We start from the raw sequence: 18,017 nt of genomic DNA, 5'->3' as shown, positions 1-18,017 counted from the left end.
AATTGTCCTTTTTCAATAAGCGATGCACTTTTGAACCACCAACATGTACACGTGTTAATGCTGATGTAGAGAAACATTAATAAGTAACATCCCAACCTTATCCTATTCTATTCTTGGGGGTGTTTTCTTCTAAATAATAGTAGAGATGAAGATTAAGCAGTTATAGATGTTATTTCTTACTTTCAAAAAAGACTTAATTGAGCAAACTGAATAAGCTGCTTAAGTGGAATGTAGTTGTAACCTTTGTTCTCTATCCCTCTGTTATTTGATTAACTGATTCTCTGTTTCTAATAGGTTTGGAGAAGAGAGTATGACTCGACTAATAAGGTGGATGCAGAAACACAAGATTCCATTGGATGCTTCAGTGCTTGATATTGGAACTGGAAATGGTGTTTTCCTGGTTGAACTTGTTGGTACTATTAGTATTCATGTGTTAGAACCAAATTTAAAAATGAAATTAAGAAAAAAATCTTGCAATTGAGGATACTAGCTATCTAAATCCAAAGCAGTAAAGCAGTCGTACCACTTACCTTGAGAAGTCACATGGTACAAAAGGGAGGCCGCGTGGGCTGTGAGAAAGCACTAAGTGAGAAGCCAGGGGACCTGAGTCCTAGTCTTGGCCCTTCTTGCTATTGTCTCAACCTTGAGCAAGCCACTGTTTTTCCTGGACTTCAGTTCTTTCCTAAAGATTTTGACTAGGTGATTTCTGTTGGTTTCTTCTAGCTCAAAACTCTGTATGTATAAAAGGAAGATGATTTTTTTTACATTTCCAGTAGGACATATATCCCTTTTCTTAGGTGAGCATATGGTTTTTGAAGAGTGTTTTGCATATGGTTTGAAAAGAGCATTTTGTCCATGGAACTGAGTTTTGGTACAGGTTCTACTACTAGCTAAACCATCACCGTTAATGCCTGTAGTGTGTTATTGCTCTGCCGAGTGCTGTGGAGGAGGTGTAAGACTTAGGCTTCATCCTAGATGGTTTTACTGTTTCAGTTTGTAAGGTTATATACGTAACAGTGAAACTTGCTAAGTGACTACCACCTGTCAAGCCTTGTGGTAGGCACTGGCAGTATGAAAATTTAGACCTTGTGCTTGAGTTGTTCACAGTACAATAGAGGATAGACTGACATAGACATAAATAGCTAATGCTGTAGCTTGGTGTATGCAATAATAGATATACTGAGTATAGGAAAGGGAGTGATTTGGGGAAGAGGGATAAGAAGGGTCTTGGAGGAGCTAATATCCAAGTTGGGTGGAAATTGTGTTGAGTGTGGGTAGAGTGTAAAGAGGGAGAGAATTTCAAGAAGTGGAAACATTATCTAAAGGCATGAAGGTTCTGGCCCTATAAATAATTTGGTAAATTAGAATATAAAGTGTATGTGTGAGATAGACAGAGGTGAGGTTTAGATTAAAGGTAGGAACCATATCATATGCCATGCCTAAGAGCTTAGATTTTACTCTTAGTCTATGGGGAGCCATTAAAATGTCTGAAGCAGTGAAATGTGATTAGAAAAAATTGTAATAAGTTTTTTTGAAACGAGGTGCAGCATAAGTACATTAAAGTGCGCAAACCAAAAGAGTATGGCTCAATGAATTATTACACCTGTGAACACACCTATCACCCTAATCAAGAAACAGAATATTACAGACTCTAGCAGCCCCCCTTAAACTCCCTGCTAATCCTCTCTGAATTGCTCCTCCTTCCTCTAAAGGCAACTACAAGGAGTTTTAACATCACTGATTAATTTGTCTGTCTTGGATATAAATGGAAGCCTTCAGTGTGTTCTTTCTGGTGTCCTTCAGTCAACATTCTGTGAGATTCACTCAACTTGTACATAGCAGTTCATTCGTTTTTGTTGCTGTATATGAATTCTTTGTACAATTATACCACAATTTTATTTATTCACTCTGTTGTTTACCTGGAGATACTTTCGGATTCTAATAGTTCACTTGTAGAGGTTAATGATTTATCCTTTGAGACTAATAGTTTAACTATAGATTCTTTTATATTTTCTACATATATAATTAGGCAAACTATAAATAATGATAGTTTTATTTCTTCCTTTCCAATCCTTTGTAACTTTCCCCCCTTATTACACTGTTTGGGACCTTTGGGAGAATGTTGAAAGGAAGTGGTGACAGAAGGCATCCTTGTCTTAATTTGCCCTTTTCAGAGAATATGTTCAGTGTTTCACTGTTAGGTATGATGTTATCTTGTACGTTAGTTTTGTAGATAACTCTGTTATCAGACTTCAGAAGTTTCCTCCTGTTTCTCCTTTGCTAACGGTGTGTGTTGTTGTTGATTAAATGTTTTTCCTGTATCTGTTGAGGTAACCATATGAATTTTTTCCTTTATTCTATTCATGTAGGTGAATTACATTGATCATTTTCAAATGTTAAATGCATTTCTGGAATAAACCCAACTTATATATATATTACTGGATTCAGTTTGTTAATATATTGTTTAGGATTTTTGCAACTTTGTCCATGAGGGAGATTGTCCTGTAATTTTCCTTTCTTGTAGTGTCCTTGTCAGGGTTTGGTATCAAGTTATGCTGACATCATTAAACGAGAATCTATTTTTTGAAAGAGTTTGTTGACAATGGTTTTTTCTTCCTTAAATGTTTGGTAGAATTCACTGGTGAAGCTACCTAGGTGTGGAGTTGCTTTGGGAAGTTTTTTTCTTTTTTAATGTGAACTTACTGAATAAAGTATAACATCCGTGTAGAAAAGTGAATAGGTCATAAGTGTACAGCTTTTACAAAATGAATAATTGTGTGTAACTCACCAACCCGATCAACAAATAAAACATTATTAACCCCATAGAAGAAGCCCCCTTGTGTCCCCTCCCACTCATTCCCTCCTAAAGGTAATGATTATTTGGACTTCTGTCATCATAAGTTAGGCTATTTTTCATGTCAGCTGTACTGGTTTCTCATTGTGGTTTTAAGTAGCATTTTCCTAATGACTAATGATTTTGATTACCTTTCATGTGCTCATTTGCCATCTGTCTATCTTTGGTGAAATGTGTGTTCAAATCTTCGGCCTATTTTTAAATTGGGTTGCCTGTTTACTTATTAAGATTTGAGGATTCTTTAGGTATTGTGGATATAAGTTCCTTGTCAGCTATGTGATATGCAAATGTTTTCTCTCATTTGTTTGCTTGTTTTTCATTCTCTTTAACAATATCTTCTGAAGAGCAGAAGTTCATTTTTATGAAGTCAAATTTATTAATATTTTCTTATATGGATCGTGCTTTTGTTGTCATATTAAAGAACTCTTTGCCTAACTTAAGGTCACATAGGTCTTCTACGTTTTCTTCTAAAAGTTTTAAAGTTTTACATTTTACATTTAGATCTATTATTTGTTTTGAATTAATTTTTGTAGAAGGTTTGAGATACTGGTTGGGGTTAATTTTTTTTTGGCATGTGAATGTTGAATTGTTCCATCTGTCATTTGCTGAAAAGATTATCCTTTTTCCATTTCACTGAGTTTTGCCTCTTTTTGACTTGATGTGAATAGTATCTTCGGGTATGCACTTCTTTGATGTGGTTTCTCTTGCTGAGCGTGGATTTGTTAGGTTTATCCATGGTCTTTCATATTGTGTGTAGCACTGGAGTGCTTCATTTCATTGTGGTGAGTACTGTACTGTATGAAAACACCACAGTTTATTTATTGATTTATTCATTCATTTTATTCATTCATTCTCCTGTTGACGGTCATTTGACTCATTTCCAGCACTGTGTTATTATAAATGCGGCCAAACAGTTTTCTAAATTGGTTGCACTAGTTTGCACTCCTGCTGGCAGTGTGTGAGAATTCTAGTAGCTCCACATCCTTGCCAACACCTGCTCTTGTCAGCTTATCCAATTTCAGTGATTCTGGTAGGTGTGTAGTGGTATCTTGTGGTTTTATTCTCATTTCCCTGATGACTAAGGATATTGAGCATATTTTCATATGCTGTCTATTTGGCTATTCTTTTTTGTGAAATGCTTATTCAAGCTTTTGCTTATTTAAAAATTGGGTTGCCTTTCTTTTATTGATTTGTAGGAGTTTTTTATATATTCTGTGTATATAACCTTTGTATCTGGTGTGTCACTTGTCTCTTCACTTTTGTAATAGTATCTTTTTTTTTTTTTTTTTTTGTGGTATGCGGGCCTTTCACTGCTGTGGCCTCTCCCATTGCGGAGCACGGGCTCTGGATGCACAGGCTCAGCGGCCATGGCTCATGGGCCCAGCCACTCCGCAGCATGTGGGATCTTCCCGGACCGGGGCACGAATCCGTGTCCCCTGCATCGGCAGGCGGACTCTCAACCACTGTGCCACCAGGGAAGCCCTGTAATAGTATCTTAAAAAAATTTTTATTTATTTATCTGGCTGCGCCAGGTCTTAGTTGCAGCACTCAGGATCTTTCTTGCCGCGTTTCCTTGCGGCACGTGGGATCTTTTTAGTTGCGGCATGCGGGATCTAGTTCCCTGACCAGGAATCGAACCCGGGCCCCCTGCATTGGGAGCTTGGAATCTTAACTGCTGGACCACCAGGGAAGTCCCTGTAATAGTGTCTTTTGATGAAGAGAAGTTCTTTAATTTTACTAAAGTTTAATATATCATTTAAAAATGGTTAGTGCTGGGCTTCCCTGGTGGCGCAGTGGTTGAGAGTCCGCCTTCCAATGCAGAGGACACGGGTTCATGCCCCGGTCTGGGAAGATCCCACATGCCGCGGAGCGGCTGGGCCCGTGAGCCATGGCTGCTGAGCCTGCGCATCCAAAGCCTGTGCTCCGCGACGGGAGAGGCCACAACAGTGAGAGGCCCGCTTACCGCAAAAGAGAAAATAAATAAATAAAAATGGCTAGTGCTTTTGAATATTGTGTAGTAAATCTGCCTACCCAGAGTCAAAAAGATATTTTCCTATATGTTTTTCTAGAAACTTTGTTGTTTTCCTTTTCACATTTAGGTCCCAATTAGTTGCTGTGTATGCTGTGAGGTAGAGTCAAGGTTTATTATTTTTTTTAACCTATGAATATTCAGATAACCCAGCACCACTCATTGAAATGTCTGCTCTTTCCCCCACTGCACTGTAGGGGTGCCTCTGCCATAAGTCCAGTAATGGTATGTGTTTGGGTCTGTTTCTGGATCCTCTGTTCTATTCCTTTGGGTCTGTTTGTTTATCCTTATGCCAGTGCCAAATTGTCCTAATTACTGCAGCTCTGTAAGTCTCCCCATTTGGTTAATGTAAGTTCTCCAACTTTGATAGCTTTTCCATTGTTGTCTTGTATGTTGTTAGTTAGCTCTTTTCATATTTATTTAAATTTTAGAATCATCACTTTTCAGGACAAAAAAAAACCCACCCTGGGATTTTGATTAGGATTGTATTGAATTTATGGATCAGTTTCAGGAGGATTTACATGTTTATAGTATTGAGTGAATCCATGAACATGATGTATTCCTCCATTTATTTAGTTCTTAATTTTCTCTCAGTAGTATTTTGTCTGTATAGAGATTCTCTGTACAGAGATCTTATATATTGGGTTGGCCAAAAAGTTTGCTCGGTTAATGAATATACTGTTCAATAAAGTTCTTGGTGAAAATGAAAAATGTGTCTTATTTTTACTTAAAACCGAACAGGGACTTCCCTGGTGGCGCAGTGGTTAAGAATCTGCCTGCCAATGCAGGTGACACGGGTTCGAGCCCTGGTCTGGGAAGATCCCACATGCCACGGAGCAACTAAGCCTGTGTGCCACAACTGCTTAGCCTGCGCCCCACAACTACTGAAGCCCGCGTGCCTAGAGCCTGTGCTCCGCAACAAGAGAAGCCACCTCAATGAGAAGCCCGCGCATCACAACAAAGAGTAGCCCCTGCTCACTGCAACTAGAGAAAGCCCGCGCACAGCAACGAAGACCCAACGCAGCCAAAAATAAATAAGTAAACATATTTTAAAAAACCCCAAATAACCAGAAGAAGTTTTTGGCCAACCCAGTATTTTTCCTTGGTTGATTCCTAGATTTTTTTTTTTGTTGTGATTATTATTGTTATGCTTTTAAATTTTATTTTCTAATAGTTTATTGCTGCTATGTATAAGTACAACAGATTTTTATATTTATCTTGTATCCAGTAAGTCACACATTAATTCTAATTATTTATTTATAGATTCTTTTGGATTTTTCTGTAAAGACTGTAATGTCATGTGTAAATAGTAGTTGTATTTCTTCTATTTCATTCTTAATATTTTGTTTATTAAAATGCTGTGCAGTCTCTAGGTCAACATTGAATAGAAATTGTGAAGGCAGATAGCCTTCTAACACTGCCCATTAGAAGAGGAATTCTAATATTTCACTGTTAAATGTGATGTTAGCTCTAGGTTTTTATGGGTAGTCATCCAGATTGAGGCTGTTCCTTTATATTCTAGTTTGTTAAGAGTTTTTAATCATAATGGTTGTTGAACTTGATCAGTTGCTTTCTTTAATATTCATTGATAGGATCAGATGATTTTTCTTCTTGAGTCTGTTAGAGTTGAATTGATTGATTTTAGTGGGGGTCCTCAATTTAAAAAAAATAAATTTATTTATTTTATTTATGTATTTTTGGCTGCATTGGGTCTTCGTTGCTGTGTGTGGGCTTTCTCTAGTTGCGGTGAGCGGGGGCTACTCTTTGTTGCAGTGTGCGGGCTTCTCATTGAGGTGGCTTGTCTTGTTGCAGAGCACGGGCTCTAGGTGCGTGGGCTTCAGTAGTTGTGGCATGCAGGCTCAGTAGTTGCGGCTCACGGGCTCTAGAGCGCAGGCTCAGTAGTTGTGGCACATGGGCTTAGTTGCTCTGCGGCATGTAGGATCTTCCCGGACCAGGGCTCGAACCCGTGTCCCCTGCATTGGCAGGCGGATTCTTAACCACTGCACCACCAGGAAAGCCCCTCAGTTTTTTTTTTTAATTGACATTTTTATTGAGATAACTGTAGTGATTGACTGTTCAATGTTATAACAAATTTCCATTCCTGAAGTAAACCAAGTTTGATTGTGATGTATTATCCTTTTCATATATTGTTGGATTTGATTTGGTAGTATTCTACTTAGGAATTATATAGCTTCATGAGAGAGATTAGCCAGTAATTTTCCTTACTTGCAATTTTATTTTTAAAAATATTTATTTATTTATTTTTGGCTGCGTCGGGTCTTAGTTGCGGCATGCGGGATCTTTCCTTGCGGCATGTGGGCTGTCTAGTTGTGCTTACTTGCGATTTTAATGTAAAGTTTTTGTATCAAGGTTATGCTGGTCTAATAAAATGAGATGAGACTTGTCTCTGTTTTTATTTTTTTCAGAGGATTGTTGTAAGATTGGCTTTGTTTCTTTCTTAAATGTTTGGAAGAATTCATGGTGACATCCTCTGGATGCTATCTTGATTAGTGTAGCTTTTTAGTAAATCTTAAAGTTGGGTAGTGTGATTCTCTCAACTTTATTCTTTTTCAAATATTGTATTGGCCATTCTAGTTCCTTTACCTTTCCAAATAAATTTAAGAATTAGTTTGTAAATATCTACAAAAGAATCCATGCTGAAAATTTCATTGAAATTGAGCTAAATCTATGATTTGAGGAGAATCGACATCTTTACTATCTTGATCTTCCAATTCATGAACATGGTGTGTCTCTTCATTTATTTAGGTCTTCCTGGATTTCTTTCCTCAGCATTTTTTGGTTTTCATTCAGCATGCAGATCCTGTGCATATTTTTTAGACTTATACCTATGTATTTGTTTTTGGAGTATTTATTTTTATTTTTATTTTTATTTTTTTGCGTTACTTGGGCCTCTCACTGTTGTGGCCTCTCCCCTTGCGGAGCACAGGCTCCGGATGCGCAGGCTCAGCGGCCATGACTCACGGACCCAGCCGCTCCGCGGCATGTGGGATCCTCCCGGACCGGGGCACGAACCCGTGTCCCCTGCATTGGCAGGCGGACTCTCAATCACTGTGCCACCAGGGAAGCCCCTGTTTTTGGAGTATTTAAAATGCTATTGCTTTTTGAAATTCAGTTGCCAATTGTTTATTGCTAGAAATATGGTTGATTTTTGTGTTGCCTTTGTATCCTGTAATCTTGCATATTATTAGTTCTAGGAGGTTTAAGTGGATTTTCTGGGATTTTCTATGTAGACAGTCATGCCATTTGTGAATAGGGACAGTTTTATTTCATTCTTTCCAATATGCATGCCTTTTTATTTTCTTGCCTGATTACACTACCTAGGTCTTCCAATACAATATTGACTAGGACTGGTGATGGCAAATTCCTGCCTTGTTCCCATCTTAGGGGGAAAGTCTTCAGTTTTTCACCATTAAGGATGATGTTAGCTGCAGGATTTTATTAGATGCCCTTTATCAGGTTGAAGAAGTTCCCTTGTATTTCTAGGATGTATTTCTTGAATTTCGTTAAAAAAATAATAAAATAAAATAAAATTTTTTTGCATCAGTGAATATAATCATGAGGTTTTTTTTCTTTAGACTGTTAATATGGTGGATGATATTAATTGATTTTCAGATATTGAACCAGTATTGCACTTGTGGAATAAGCCCCATTTCGTCATAATGTATAATTCTGTTTCTGTATTGCTAGATTCAGTTTGTTGCTATTTTGTTGAGAACTTTTAAATCTGTATTCTTTTTTTTTAAGCTTTTTTTGGGGGACTTCCCTGGTGGCGCAGTGGATAAGACTCTGCACTCCCAGTGCAAGGGGACCCGGGTTGGATCCCTGGTCAGGGAACTAGATCCCGCATGCATGCCACAACTAAGAGTTCACACGCCACAACTAAGGAGCCCGCCTGCCACAACTAAGACCTGGCACAACCAAATAAATAAATTAATTAATTTTAAAAAAAGATTTTTTTGATGTGGACCATTTTTAAAGTCCTTATTGAATTTGTTACAATGTTGCTTCTGTTTTATGTTTTGGTTTTTTGGCCGCTAGGCATGTGGGATCTTAGCTCGACCAGGGATTGAACCCACACCCCCTTCATTGGAAGGTGAAGTCTTAACCACTGGACTGCCAGGGAATTCCCTACATCTGTATTCTTTAGGGATATTGGTCTGCCGTTTCCCTGCAGTCCTGTATTATCTTTGTTTGGTTTTGGCCTCAGGGCATCAATGGCCCTATAAAATGGGTTGGGAAGAATTCCCTCCTTTTTAAAGTTTTTAAAGATATTGTGTAGCACTAGGTGTTATTTCTTCCTGAGTGTTTGGTAGAATTTGCAATTAAACCATTTAACCTGGAGATTTCTTTTCTGAAGGTTTAAAATATGAATTAAGTTTCTTTCATAGTCACAGTCCTATTTAGGTTATTTATTTCATTTGAGTGAGTTTGCGTGGTTTGTGGTTTTGGAGGAATTAGTCCATTGTGAATTTGTGTGTATAGAGTTCTGCACAGTATTCTCTTATTATCCTTTTAAAGTCTGTTGGGTCTGTATTGAAATCCCATTGTTCATTCCTAATGTTGGTAACTTGTGTCTTCTCTCTCTTTTTCTTTGACAGTGATGCTAGAGATTCATTTTTTCTATCGTTTATAAAAATTTGCTTTTGTTTTCATTGACTTTCTCTATTGCTTTTATGTTTCAATTTCAATGAGTTCTGCTCTTAATTTTATTATTTTTTCATTCTTTTTGCTTTTAATTTATTCTTGCGCTTTTTTTCTAGCGTCGTAAGGTAGAAGCTTAGATTATTGATTTGGGACTTTCCTTCTCTTCTCATGTGAACATTTAATGATATAAATGCTATAAATTTTCCTGTAGGTGCTCCTGCACTGTACAAATTTTGATATGCTGTATTTTTATTTTCTTCTTCTTCTTTTTTTCTTTTTTTGGCTGTGCCGTGAGTCTTGCGGGATCTTAGTTCCCCAACCAGGGATTGAACCCTAGCCCCTGGCTGTGAAGAGTGTGGAGTCTTAACCACTGGACCACCAGGGAATTCTCTAATTTTCTTCTTTGATCCAGATTATTTAGAATTCTGTTGTTTAATTTCCACATGTTGTGGATTTTTCTCTTTCTGCTTTTGACTTCTAGTCTAATTCGATTATGTCAGAGAACATACTTTGTATGATTTAAATTCTTTTAAATGTGTTACTTTGTTTTATGATCCAGGATATATCCATCTTGGTGAATGTTTCATGTGCACTTGAAAAAAATGTGTATTCTGCTGTTACTGGATAGAGTATTCTGTATATGTTAACTAGACTTATGGTGTTTGATGGTGTTGTTCATATCTATACCTTTACTGATTTTCTGTCTATTAGTTCTATTAATTATGGAAATAGTAATGTTGAAATGTCTGACCATATTGGTAGATTTGTCTGTTTTAACTTTTATTTCTGTCAGTTTTTGCTACATGTATTTTCAAACTCTGTTGTTCAGAGGATACACATTTAGATTGTATGTGTTTGTGTATTGATGAATTGACCCGTTTATTGTATAATGTTCCTCTTTAACATTAGTAGTTTTCTTTACTTTGATTTTACTTTGATGCTAATAATAAAGCCACTCCAACTTTTTTAAAAAATTGAGATATAATGCACATACCATAAAATCTACCCTTTGAAAGTGGTTTTTAGTATATTCACAAATTTGTACAACCATCGCCACTATTTTAATTCCTGAAGATTTTCATCACCCCAAGAAGAAACCCTATATTCATTATCATTCACTCCTTATTCCCCATTCCCTTCAACCCCTGGCAACCACTAATCTACATTCTGTGTCTGTGGATTTGTCTATTCTGGGCATTTCATATAAATGGAATCATCAATATGTAGTCTTTGTGTCTGGCTTCTTTCATTTAACATAATGTTCTCAAAGTTCATCCATATTGTAGCATGTATCAGTACTCTTTTCCTCTTCTTGTCCAATTAATATTCTGTTGGATGGGTTTACCACATTTTGTTTATCCACTCGCCAGTTGTTGGACATTTAAGTTGTTTCTGCTTTTTGGCTATTATGAAAAATGCTGCTGTGAAAATTCATGTATAAGTTTTTGTGTGGACATATGTTTTCATTTCTCTTGGGTATATACCCAGGTTCATATGTTTACTCTATATTTAACCTTTTGAGAAATTGCTAGACTGTTTTCACAGTGGCTACACCATTATACACTTCCATGCGCACTGTATGTGAGTTCCAATTTTTCCATATTCTCACCAACGCTTTTTATTATCTTTTTGATTGTAGCCATCCTTGTGGGTGTGAAGTTCAACTTTTTAAAATTAGTTTTTGCATGGTATATCCTTTTCTATTCTTTCTCTTTGAACCAGCCTATATCATTATATTTGAAGTGAGTTTCTTGTAGCCAGCATATAGTTGGGTCATGTTTTTTTATCCTTTCTAATAATCTCTATCCTTTAATTGGTATCTTAAGAACATTTGGATTTAGGTCTACCATTTTATTATTTCTTTTCGCTTTGTTACCTCTGTTTTTTCATTCTTCCCTTTCTCCTTTCCTGCTTATTTTGGTTTATTTGGACATTTTTTAGTATTCCATTTTAATTAGATATATCTATTTGTATAAATGTCTGTATAGTTTCTTTAGTGGTTGCTGTAATGACTATATATTTTTGGCTTTTTTAGTGGTTTCTGTATGATTATAATATACATACTTTATTTACACAATCTACTTAGAATCAGTGTTTTACCATTCCATGTGGTATGTGGAAAACCTTAACCACCTGAGAGTTTTTTAATCTTCCTTTCTTTATATTGCAGTTGTCTTAAATATTACCTTTACATTGAAAATCCTGTAGGATAATGCTATAATATTTCCTTTCAAAGGAGAATAGTAGTTAATTATGTTAACACAGATATTTACTTTCGCAGCTTTTTTCTTCATTCCTGATCTTCCAAGTTTGTTTGTTTGTTTGTTTTGGTACTATTTACCTTCTGTCTAAAGAACTTCCTTCAGGAATGATTTTAGAGCAGCTTTCCTGGCAAGAAATTTTCTTAGCATTTCTTCACCTGAGAATGTCTTTATCTCACCTTCATTCCTGAGGGATGTTTTTACTGAATATAGAATTCTGAATTAACTGTTCTTTCAGTACTTTAAAAATGTTGTATGGCCTCCATAGTTTTTAATGAGAAATCTGCAGTCATCTGAATTGTTGTGTTCCTGTAAGTAATGCATCAGTTTTCTAGATGCTTTCAAGATTTTTCCATTGTCTTTTAGTTTTTACCAGTTTAATTATGATGTACTGCTGCTTGGATTTCTTTCTCCTTATCCTGTTTGGGGTTCACTGAGCTTTTTGAATCTGAGAACTTAAGTCTTTTGCCAAATTTGGGATGTTTAAAAAATTTTTTTTTCCCCTGAATCACATTCTCCTTTCCTTTTGAGAGTCTGTAAATATCAACGTTAAGCCTCTTTGTATTGTCCCACAGGTCCCTGAAGCTTTGGGACCTGTTCGCTTTTCTCCAGTTATTTTTCTCTGTTGATTAGATTTGATAACTAGTATTGATGTGTCTTCAAGTTCACTGACTTTTCTTCTGTCATTTCTATTCTGTTATTGAGTCCACATATTGCAGTTGGCTGATAGTCTCCTAAGTCTCTTTTAAGTTCTCCCTACACTTTTTCTTTATGTAACTTGGTGATTTATTTGTTGTAGAAGGTAGTTTATTAGTCCCAAATGATTTACCACAGTGTGGACTTTCTAATTGCATCTCTGTAGTATTATTTAACATGTTTTCTGTCCCCTGTGTTTTCTGTAGGTTGGAAGTTAAATCTAGAATAAGGGTCAGCAAACTATATTTATGAGTCAAATCTAGGCTTCCCCTGTTTTTATAAATATTTCTTGGAATACAGCTTTGTCTGTAGCTGCTTATGTGCTACAGTAGTAGAGTTGAGTAGTTGTGACAGGGATTGTATGACCGGGAAAGCGTAAAATATTTACGCTCTGTTCCTTTAAAGAAAATGTTTGTTTACCTCTGATCCATAGATTTTTATCAAACTCAGTTTTTTTAAAACAAGTGAATTTAATAGGTGGTCATGTTATTTGCCTGTGTGACACATAATGTTTAGTTTTCTGTATTTTTGTCATGCTAACAATCATTGCTTATATTTGGTGCTTTTTCAGTGACCACCTACATTTTTGATGGATACACACACACACACACACACACACACACACACTTTTTTGGGTTTTTTTGCTGGGTATGTAATTTTAGATTGGCATTTTCCTTTTGTTGTTTTCTGGCTTCCATTCTTTATAACTTATTGCCAGCCGTCAGTCTTACTGTTTGTATTTTGCAGGTAATCTGTCGCATTGTATCCCCCATCCCACTCCTTGAATGCTTTTGAGATTTTTCTGATTTTGGTTTTCATCAGATATATTATACTATTTGTATATAATATAAATTATATGTTTTATCAGATATATATTATACTATACTATCTTTGTTTTTATCATGCCTTGAGTTTATAGTGCTTCTTGAATCTGTGGCTTGGGATCCTTTTTCAAAATTAGAAAGTTCTCAGTCATATGTCATTTTCTCTTCTGCCCTATTCTTATTTTCTCTTTTTCTAAGACTCCTATTATATATATTTAGATCTTATACTCTGTGCCATATTATGTCTTTTATGTTTTTTCCTGTTTTTAATTTTCCATCCTTCTGTCATTCTGTGCTTAAAGTGGTATTCTGACTTTTCTTCCACTTCACTATTTGGTGTGTGTGTGTCCAATTTGCTATCAAGCCCATCCTTGAGTATCTTAATTTAATCATTGCATTTTAAAATTCTCTTATTTGTATGTTTGTTTGTTATAGTTTTCAGTTCTCTGTCACAATTCTCCAAATTGTCATTTATTTCAGTTTTTTAAATATGTTTCTGATCATTCCTTTATTTGAGTCTCCTGTGGCTCTTTTTCTAATGTAAGTTTTTTCCCTTTGGTTTTTGGTCATTTATTATTTCCTTGAATGTCTGCTTATTTCTCACTGAGTGCCAGAAATTGAATGTGAAAAATGTTGGCAGTGGTTTGAGGATGATTGTTCTAGAAACTTAAAACATCTACATATGATTTTTATAAATTCTAAGGGAAGAATAAACAGGCTTGGAGAAGAAGGAACTGGTAAGAGTCAATTAATAGAATCATCCTGCATTCTAGGTCTGATAAATGAGGGAAACTGGGAGAAAATGAAGATCTTGAAGAATATGGATTGAGATCACTAAAAGAATAGGAGGTTGAAAAAAAAAAAAAAGAATAGGAGGTTGGCATCAAAGAAGGGATATTAGACCTTAAGACTAAAAATAAAAATGATCAAAGGGAGCAAAATGCTCTGCGGAAAATAATTGTTGTGTTAATTGAGTTTAGATTAGGAATCAGTCACTTAAGGTTGAAAAGTCTAAATAAGTCTTAAATGGATGGTGTTGGAGTAGGTTAAGTAGTTTTGAAGGAAGTAACCATTTAGTAGATGGTGAAGAGCTGGAAGAGAATTTCAGGCTACACTTTACTTTGCAACTTCTGTTCTTCAAATTTCCTTTGAAATTTTCTTTAGTCTGGTTGGTCTTACAATGTTCAGCATAGTTAGAGGTGAAGACCAGAGGCCGTCATGCTTCTGCCTCAGGCTCCACACACCCTTAGATGGGTTAATATGGTTAGTAAACAGCTGGACTGCAGGTTTAGTCTCAAACCTCTTAAGTCCAGTGAGCTTTCTTTAACTCTTTGGGGGTATTAATACCTGCCCAATTTATCTCACAGGTTTTTTGTAAAGGTCTATTGGAATGTATGAAATATTTCAAAAACGAAAAATATTATACAAATGTAAGGTGGTTAATGATCACATGCTTGGTGGAGAATTGCATGATTTATAAGTACACTGAAGGAAAATTTTTAAAAGCAAGAACTTATTACATACGCATTTAATTTATTCATGTTACTTAATTGTGTTAAGTAAAATCTATGACAGATTTTTGTGTGAATTAAAGCATATCAGCATTAGAAGTTAGAAGCATTTTTCTGCTTTAGGGCCAAAATACACATATATTCTCATCTTTAAGAAAATGAATTTCCTTTTGAAAAAGAAATCAAATATTATAAGAGAATAAATTGTCACATTATAAAAATTTAAACTTTTACTTTCTATTTAGATTCTAAAATAAAATTTAAACATTTTAGATTATTGGATAGTATATGTCATTTGATATATTAAAAAAATAAAACAGCCCCAGTCCTAAAGGAATAATATAATTCATAGGTAAAACAGTATTTAAAACTTCTGAAAACTAAAGTATAACATTATTTCTCTGTCCTTAGGCAAAATTTGGTTTCTCTAATATTACTGGAATTGATTACTCTCCTTCTGCAATACAGCTTTCTGGAAATATTATAGAGAAAGAAGGTTTATCTAACATTAAGTTGAAGGTAACTATTATTTATATTACTGTAACTGTTATTTTTATTTATAGTAAGTTATAAAGTTTAAATGTTTCTGAAGTATATTAATTTGCTGACATCTTTGAGCTTATAAATTAAGGGTCAATCATAAATAATCCAAAATGATACTTTTTGAGTGACAGTATTAAAATTTTCAGTCTAGTCAGTTTGGGAAAGTTATTTTCTCCTCTTCCTTGTGTGCAAGTATGTTTATTCTTTCTCTCTTTTTTTTGGCAAGTACACACAAATAATAGCTAACTTCAGATTAACTAGATCAAAAAGTTGTAAATGCCTAAATAATGCCACCAAAGATTACTCAATTTATGTTTTGCCCTCTGATATGTGAGGAGATGATGACTCTTTTTTTTTTTTTTTTTGTGCGGTACACGGGCCTCTCACTGTTGTGGCCTCTCCCGTTGTGGAGCACAGGCTCCGGACGCTCAGGCTCAGTGGCCATGGCTCACGGGCCTAGCCGCTCTGCGGCATGTGAGATCTTCCCGGACCGGGGCACGAACCCGTGTCCCCTGCATCGGCAGGCGGACTCTAAACCACTGTGCCACCAGGGAAGCCTGAGATGATGACTCTTGCATTTATATTTTTATCCCAGGCTTCTCCTTTGAGCTCTAGAATTACATAAACACTGCTTATTCTGTAGTTCCACTTGGATAGCTAAAAGTCTCTTAATTGGTCGGAAAGGAAACTCTTGGTTTCTTCCTTAAACTTCTCACTCACCTCCCATCCCCTACCCCACTCTTTCCTTTAAATCCTATAACAAGGAGTTCCCTGGCAGTCCAGTGGTTAGGACTTGGCGCTTTTACTGCTGTGGTCTGGGTTCACTCCCTGGTCAGAGAACTAGGATCCTGAAAGCCTCAAGGCGCCAACAACAACAAAAAATCCTATAGCCAATTTTGTTGGTTTTATCTTCAGAGTATATCAGGAATGTGATCATTTCTTGATATTTCCACTGCTACCTCCCAGATCCAAGCCACCATCATTTCTCACTTAGATGACTGTAGTAGCCTCTTACTTAGCCTTCCCGTTTCCACTCTTGCCACCCTGCTGTCCATTACCACAGGGTACCCAGAGTTAGTTTTTAAAATATAAATCAGCTTGTGTCACTTCCTTGCTCACAAGCCTCCAAGGGCTTCCCCGTTGCATTCAGAATGGGATCTGAATGCCCACCCAGCCTTACAAAGCCCCTCGTTTCTTACCTCTTTCCTTCTTTATCAGCAGTACTCCAGTCACACTGGCTTTCTTTCTGCTCCTGATACATGTCAGCCCTGTTTTCCTCCAGTCTTTATACCTGCTGCTCTCTGCCTAGAATGCTCTTGCCCCAGATCTTAGCTTGTTTGGCTCATTCTCATCATTCTGATCTCTGCTCAAATATCGCCTTCTTAAAGAGGTCTTGCCTGACTACCTTTTCCAAAACATTTCTCTTCCCAGTCACTCACTGTCTTCATTATTCTTTTTTTTCTTCATAGCACTTTATCTGAAATAATTTGGTTAGCTTATTTATTGTTTGCCTCTCCTTTTAGAGAATATGAGATATATTCTCATACAGGGACCTTTTTTGCTTTGTTTGCAGTTACAGTCCCAGGGCCTGAAAAGTTCCTGCATATAATAGGTGTCTATGAAATATCTGTTGAATAAATGAATACTTTTTTTATAAATTTATTTTTTTATTTATTCATTTATTTATTTTTGGCTGGGTTGGGTCTTCGTTGCTGCGCGCGGGCTTTCTCTAGTTGCAGTGAGCAGGGGCTACTCTTCGTTGCAGTGTGCGGGCTTCTCACTGTGGTGGCGTCTCGTTGTGGAGCACGGGCTGTAGGCGTGCGGGCTTCAGTAGCTGTGGCTCGTGTGGGCTCTAGAGCGCAGGCTCAGTAGTTGTGGCGCATGGGCTTAGTTGCTCCACAGCATGTGGGATCCTCCTGGACCAGGGCTCGAACCCAGGTCCCCTGCATTGGCAGGCAGATTCTTAACCATTGTGCCACCAGGGAAGTCCCACTAAATGAATACTTTTATATAGGCATTTAGGATAGGAACTTCTCCAAACTTCACTCTTAAGAGTGGTAGTCATTGTTTTGCTTCAGGTGTTAATGAATACTTTGATGTGAGGCAGGGGCAGGAGACCTATGTTCAAATGTATGTAAACATGCAATACACATTTTCAAGTCAAACAATCAGAGTTTTAGATAATACACTATTTATGATTATTTTAAGTTTATATGAATAATCACGAGCTAACTGCTTTTTCAAAGCAGCTTTTCAGAATTGAGTTTGTTGGCAAATTATTTTGAATATTTTATGAAATGGAGGCAGGTCACTATTTCAAATGCTTCTAAAGTATCAGTAAGTTATTGAAGTTATTGAAAATGAATGAGATGCTGATACGCGACTTTCAAAATCTGAAGAGCATGATATTTATAAAGTTAAGTAATTACAGCTTAAACAGTCCTTTAATTTCTTAAGCTTTGTGCCATTCATTGTATCCATTAGTTGCTTTGTAAGCTGCTGAGTCAAGGCAAAAGAACTTTTGATTTACCATGTTTACCTCAGGTCATACAGCTAGTAATGTCAGCTAAAAATCATCTTATTTCAAGTGCCTTGTTTGAGTTCCAGATATTTTTTGGTCATTTAAAAAATATT

General features: G+C 36.3%; 2 protein-coding genes across 4 annotated transcripts in view; both read left to right on the top strand.

Moving 5' to 3' along the window:
- EEF1AKMT2 (EEF1A lysine methyltransferase 2) overlaps positions 1 to 18,017 on the top strand; it is a 34,124-nt gene that overhangs the window by 1,307 nt on the left and 14,800 nt on the right. The window contains exons 2-3 of one of the 2 annotated variants that reach the window (XM_082633861.1): positions 295 to 409; positions 15,252 to 15,359. In XM_082633861.1, coding sequence (XP_082489987.1) covers positions 295 to 409; positions 15,252 to 15,359 — 223 coding nt within the window. Of the gene's footprint in view, positions 1 to 294; positions 414 to 15,251; positions 15,360 to 18,017 lie in introns of those variants that run through there. The other variant, XM_082633860.1, reaches the window with a different exon arrangement.
- FAM53B (family with sequence similarity 53 member B) overlaps positions 329 to 18,017 on the top strand; it is a 148,684-nt gene continuing 130,995 nt past the window's right edge. The window contains exon 1 of one of the 2 annotated variants that reach the window (XM_082633795.1): positions 329 to 409. The gene's annotated coding sequence lies outside the window, so the exon portion shown is untranslated. Of the gene's footprint in view, positions 414 to 18,017 lie in introns of both variants that reach the window. The other variant, XM_082633794.1, reaches the window with a different exon arrangement.

This window comes from Mesoplodon mirus, assembly GCF_964341445.2.
Source record: "Mesoplodon mirus genome assembly, chromosome: 2".
Taxonomy (NCBI): Eukaryota; Metazoa; Chordata; class Mammalia; order Artiodactyla; family Ziphiidae; genus Mesoplodon; species Mesoplodon mirus.
The sequence above is the reverse complement of the archived record's forward strand: the minus strand, read 5'-3'. Positions and strand labels throughout refer to the sequence as shown.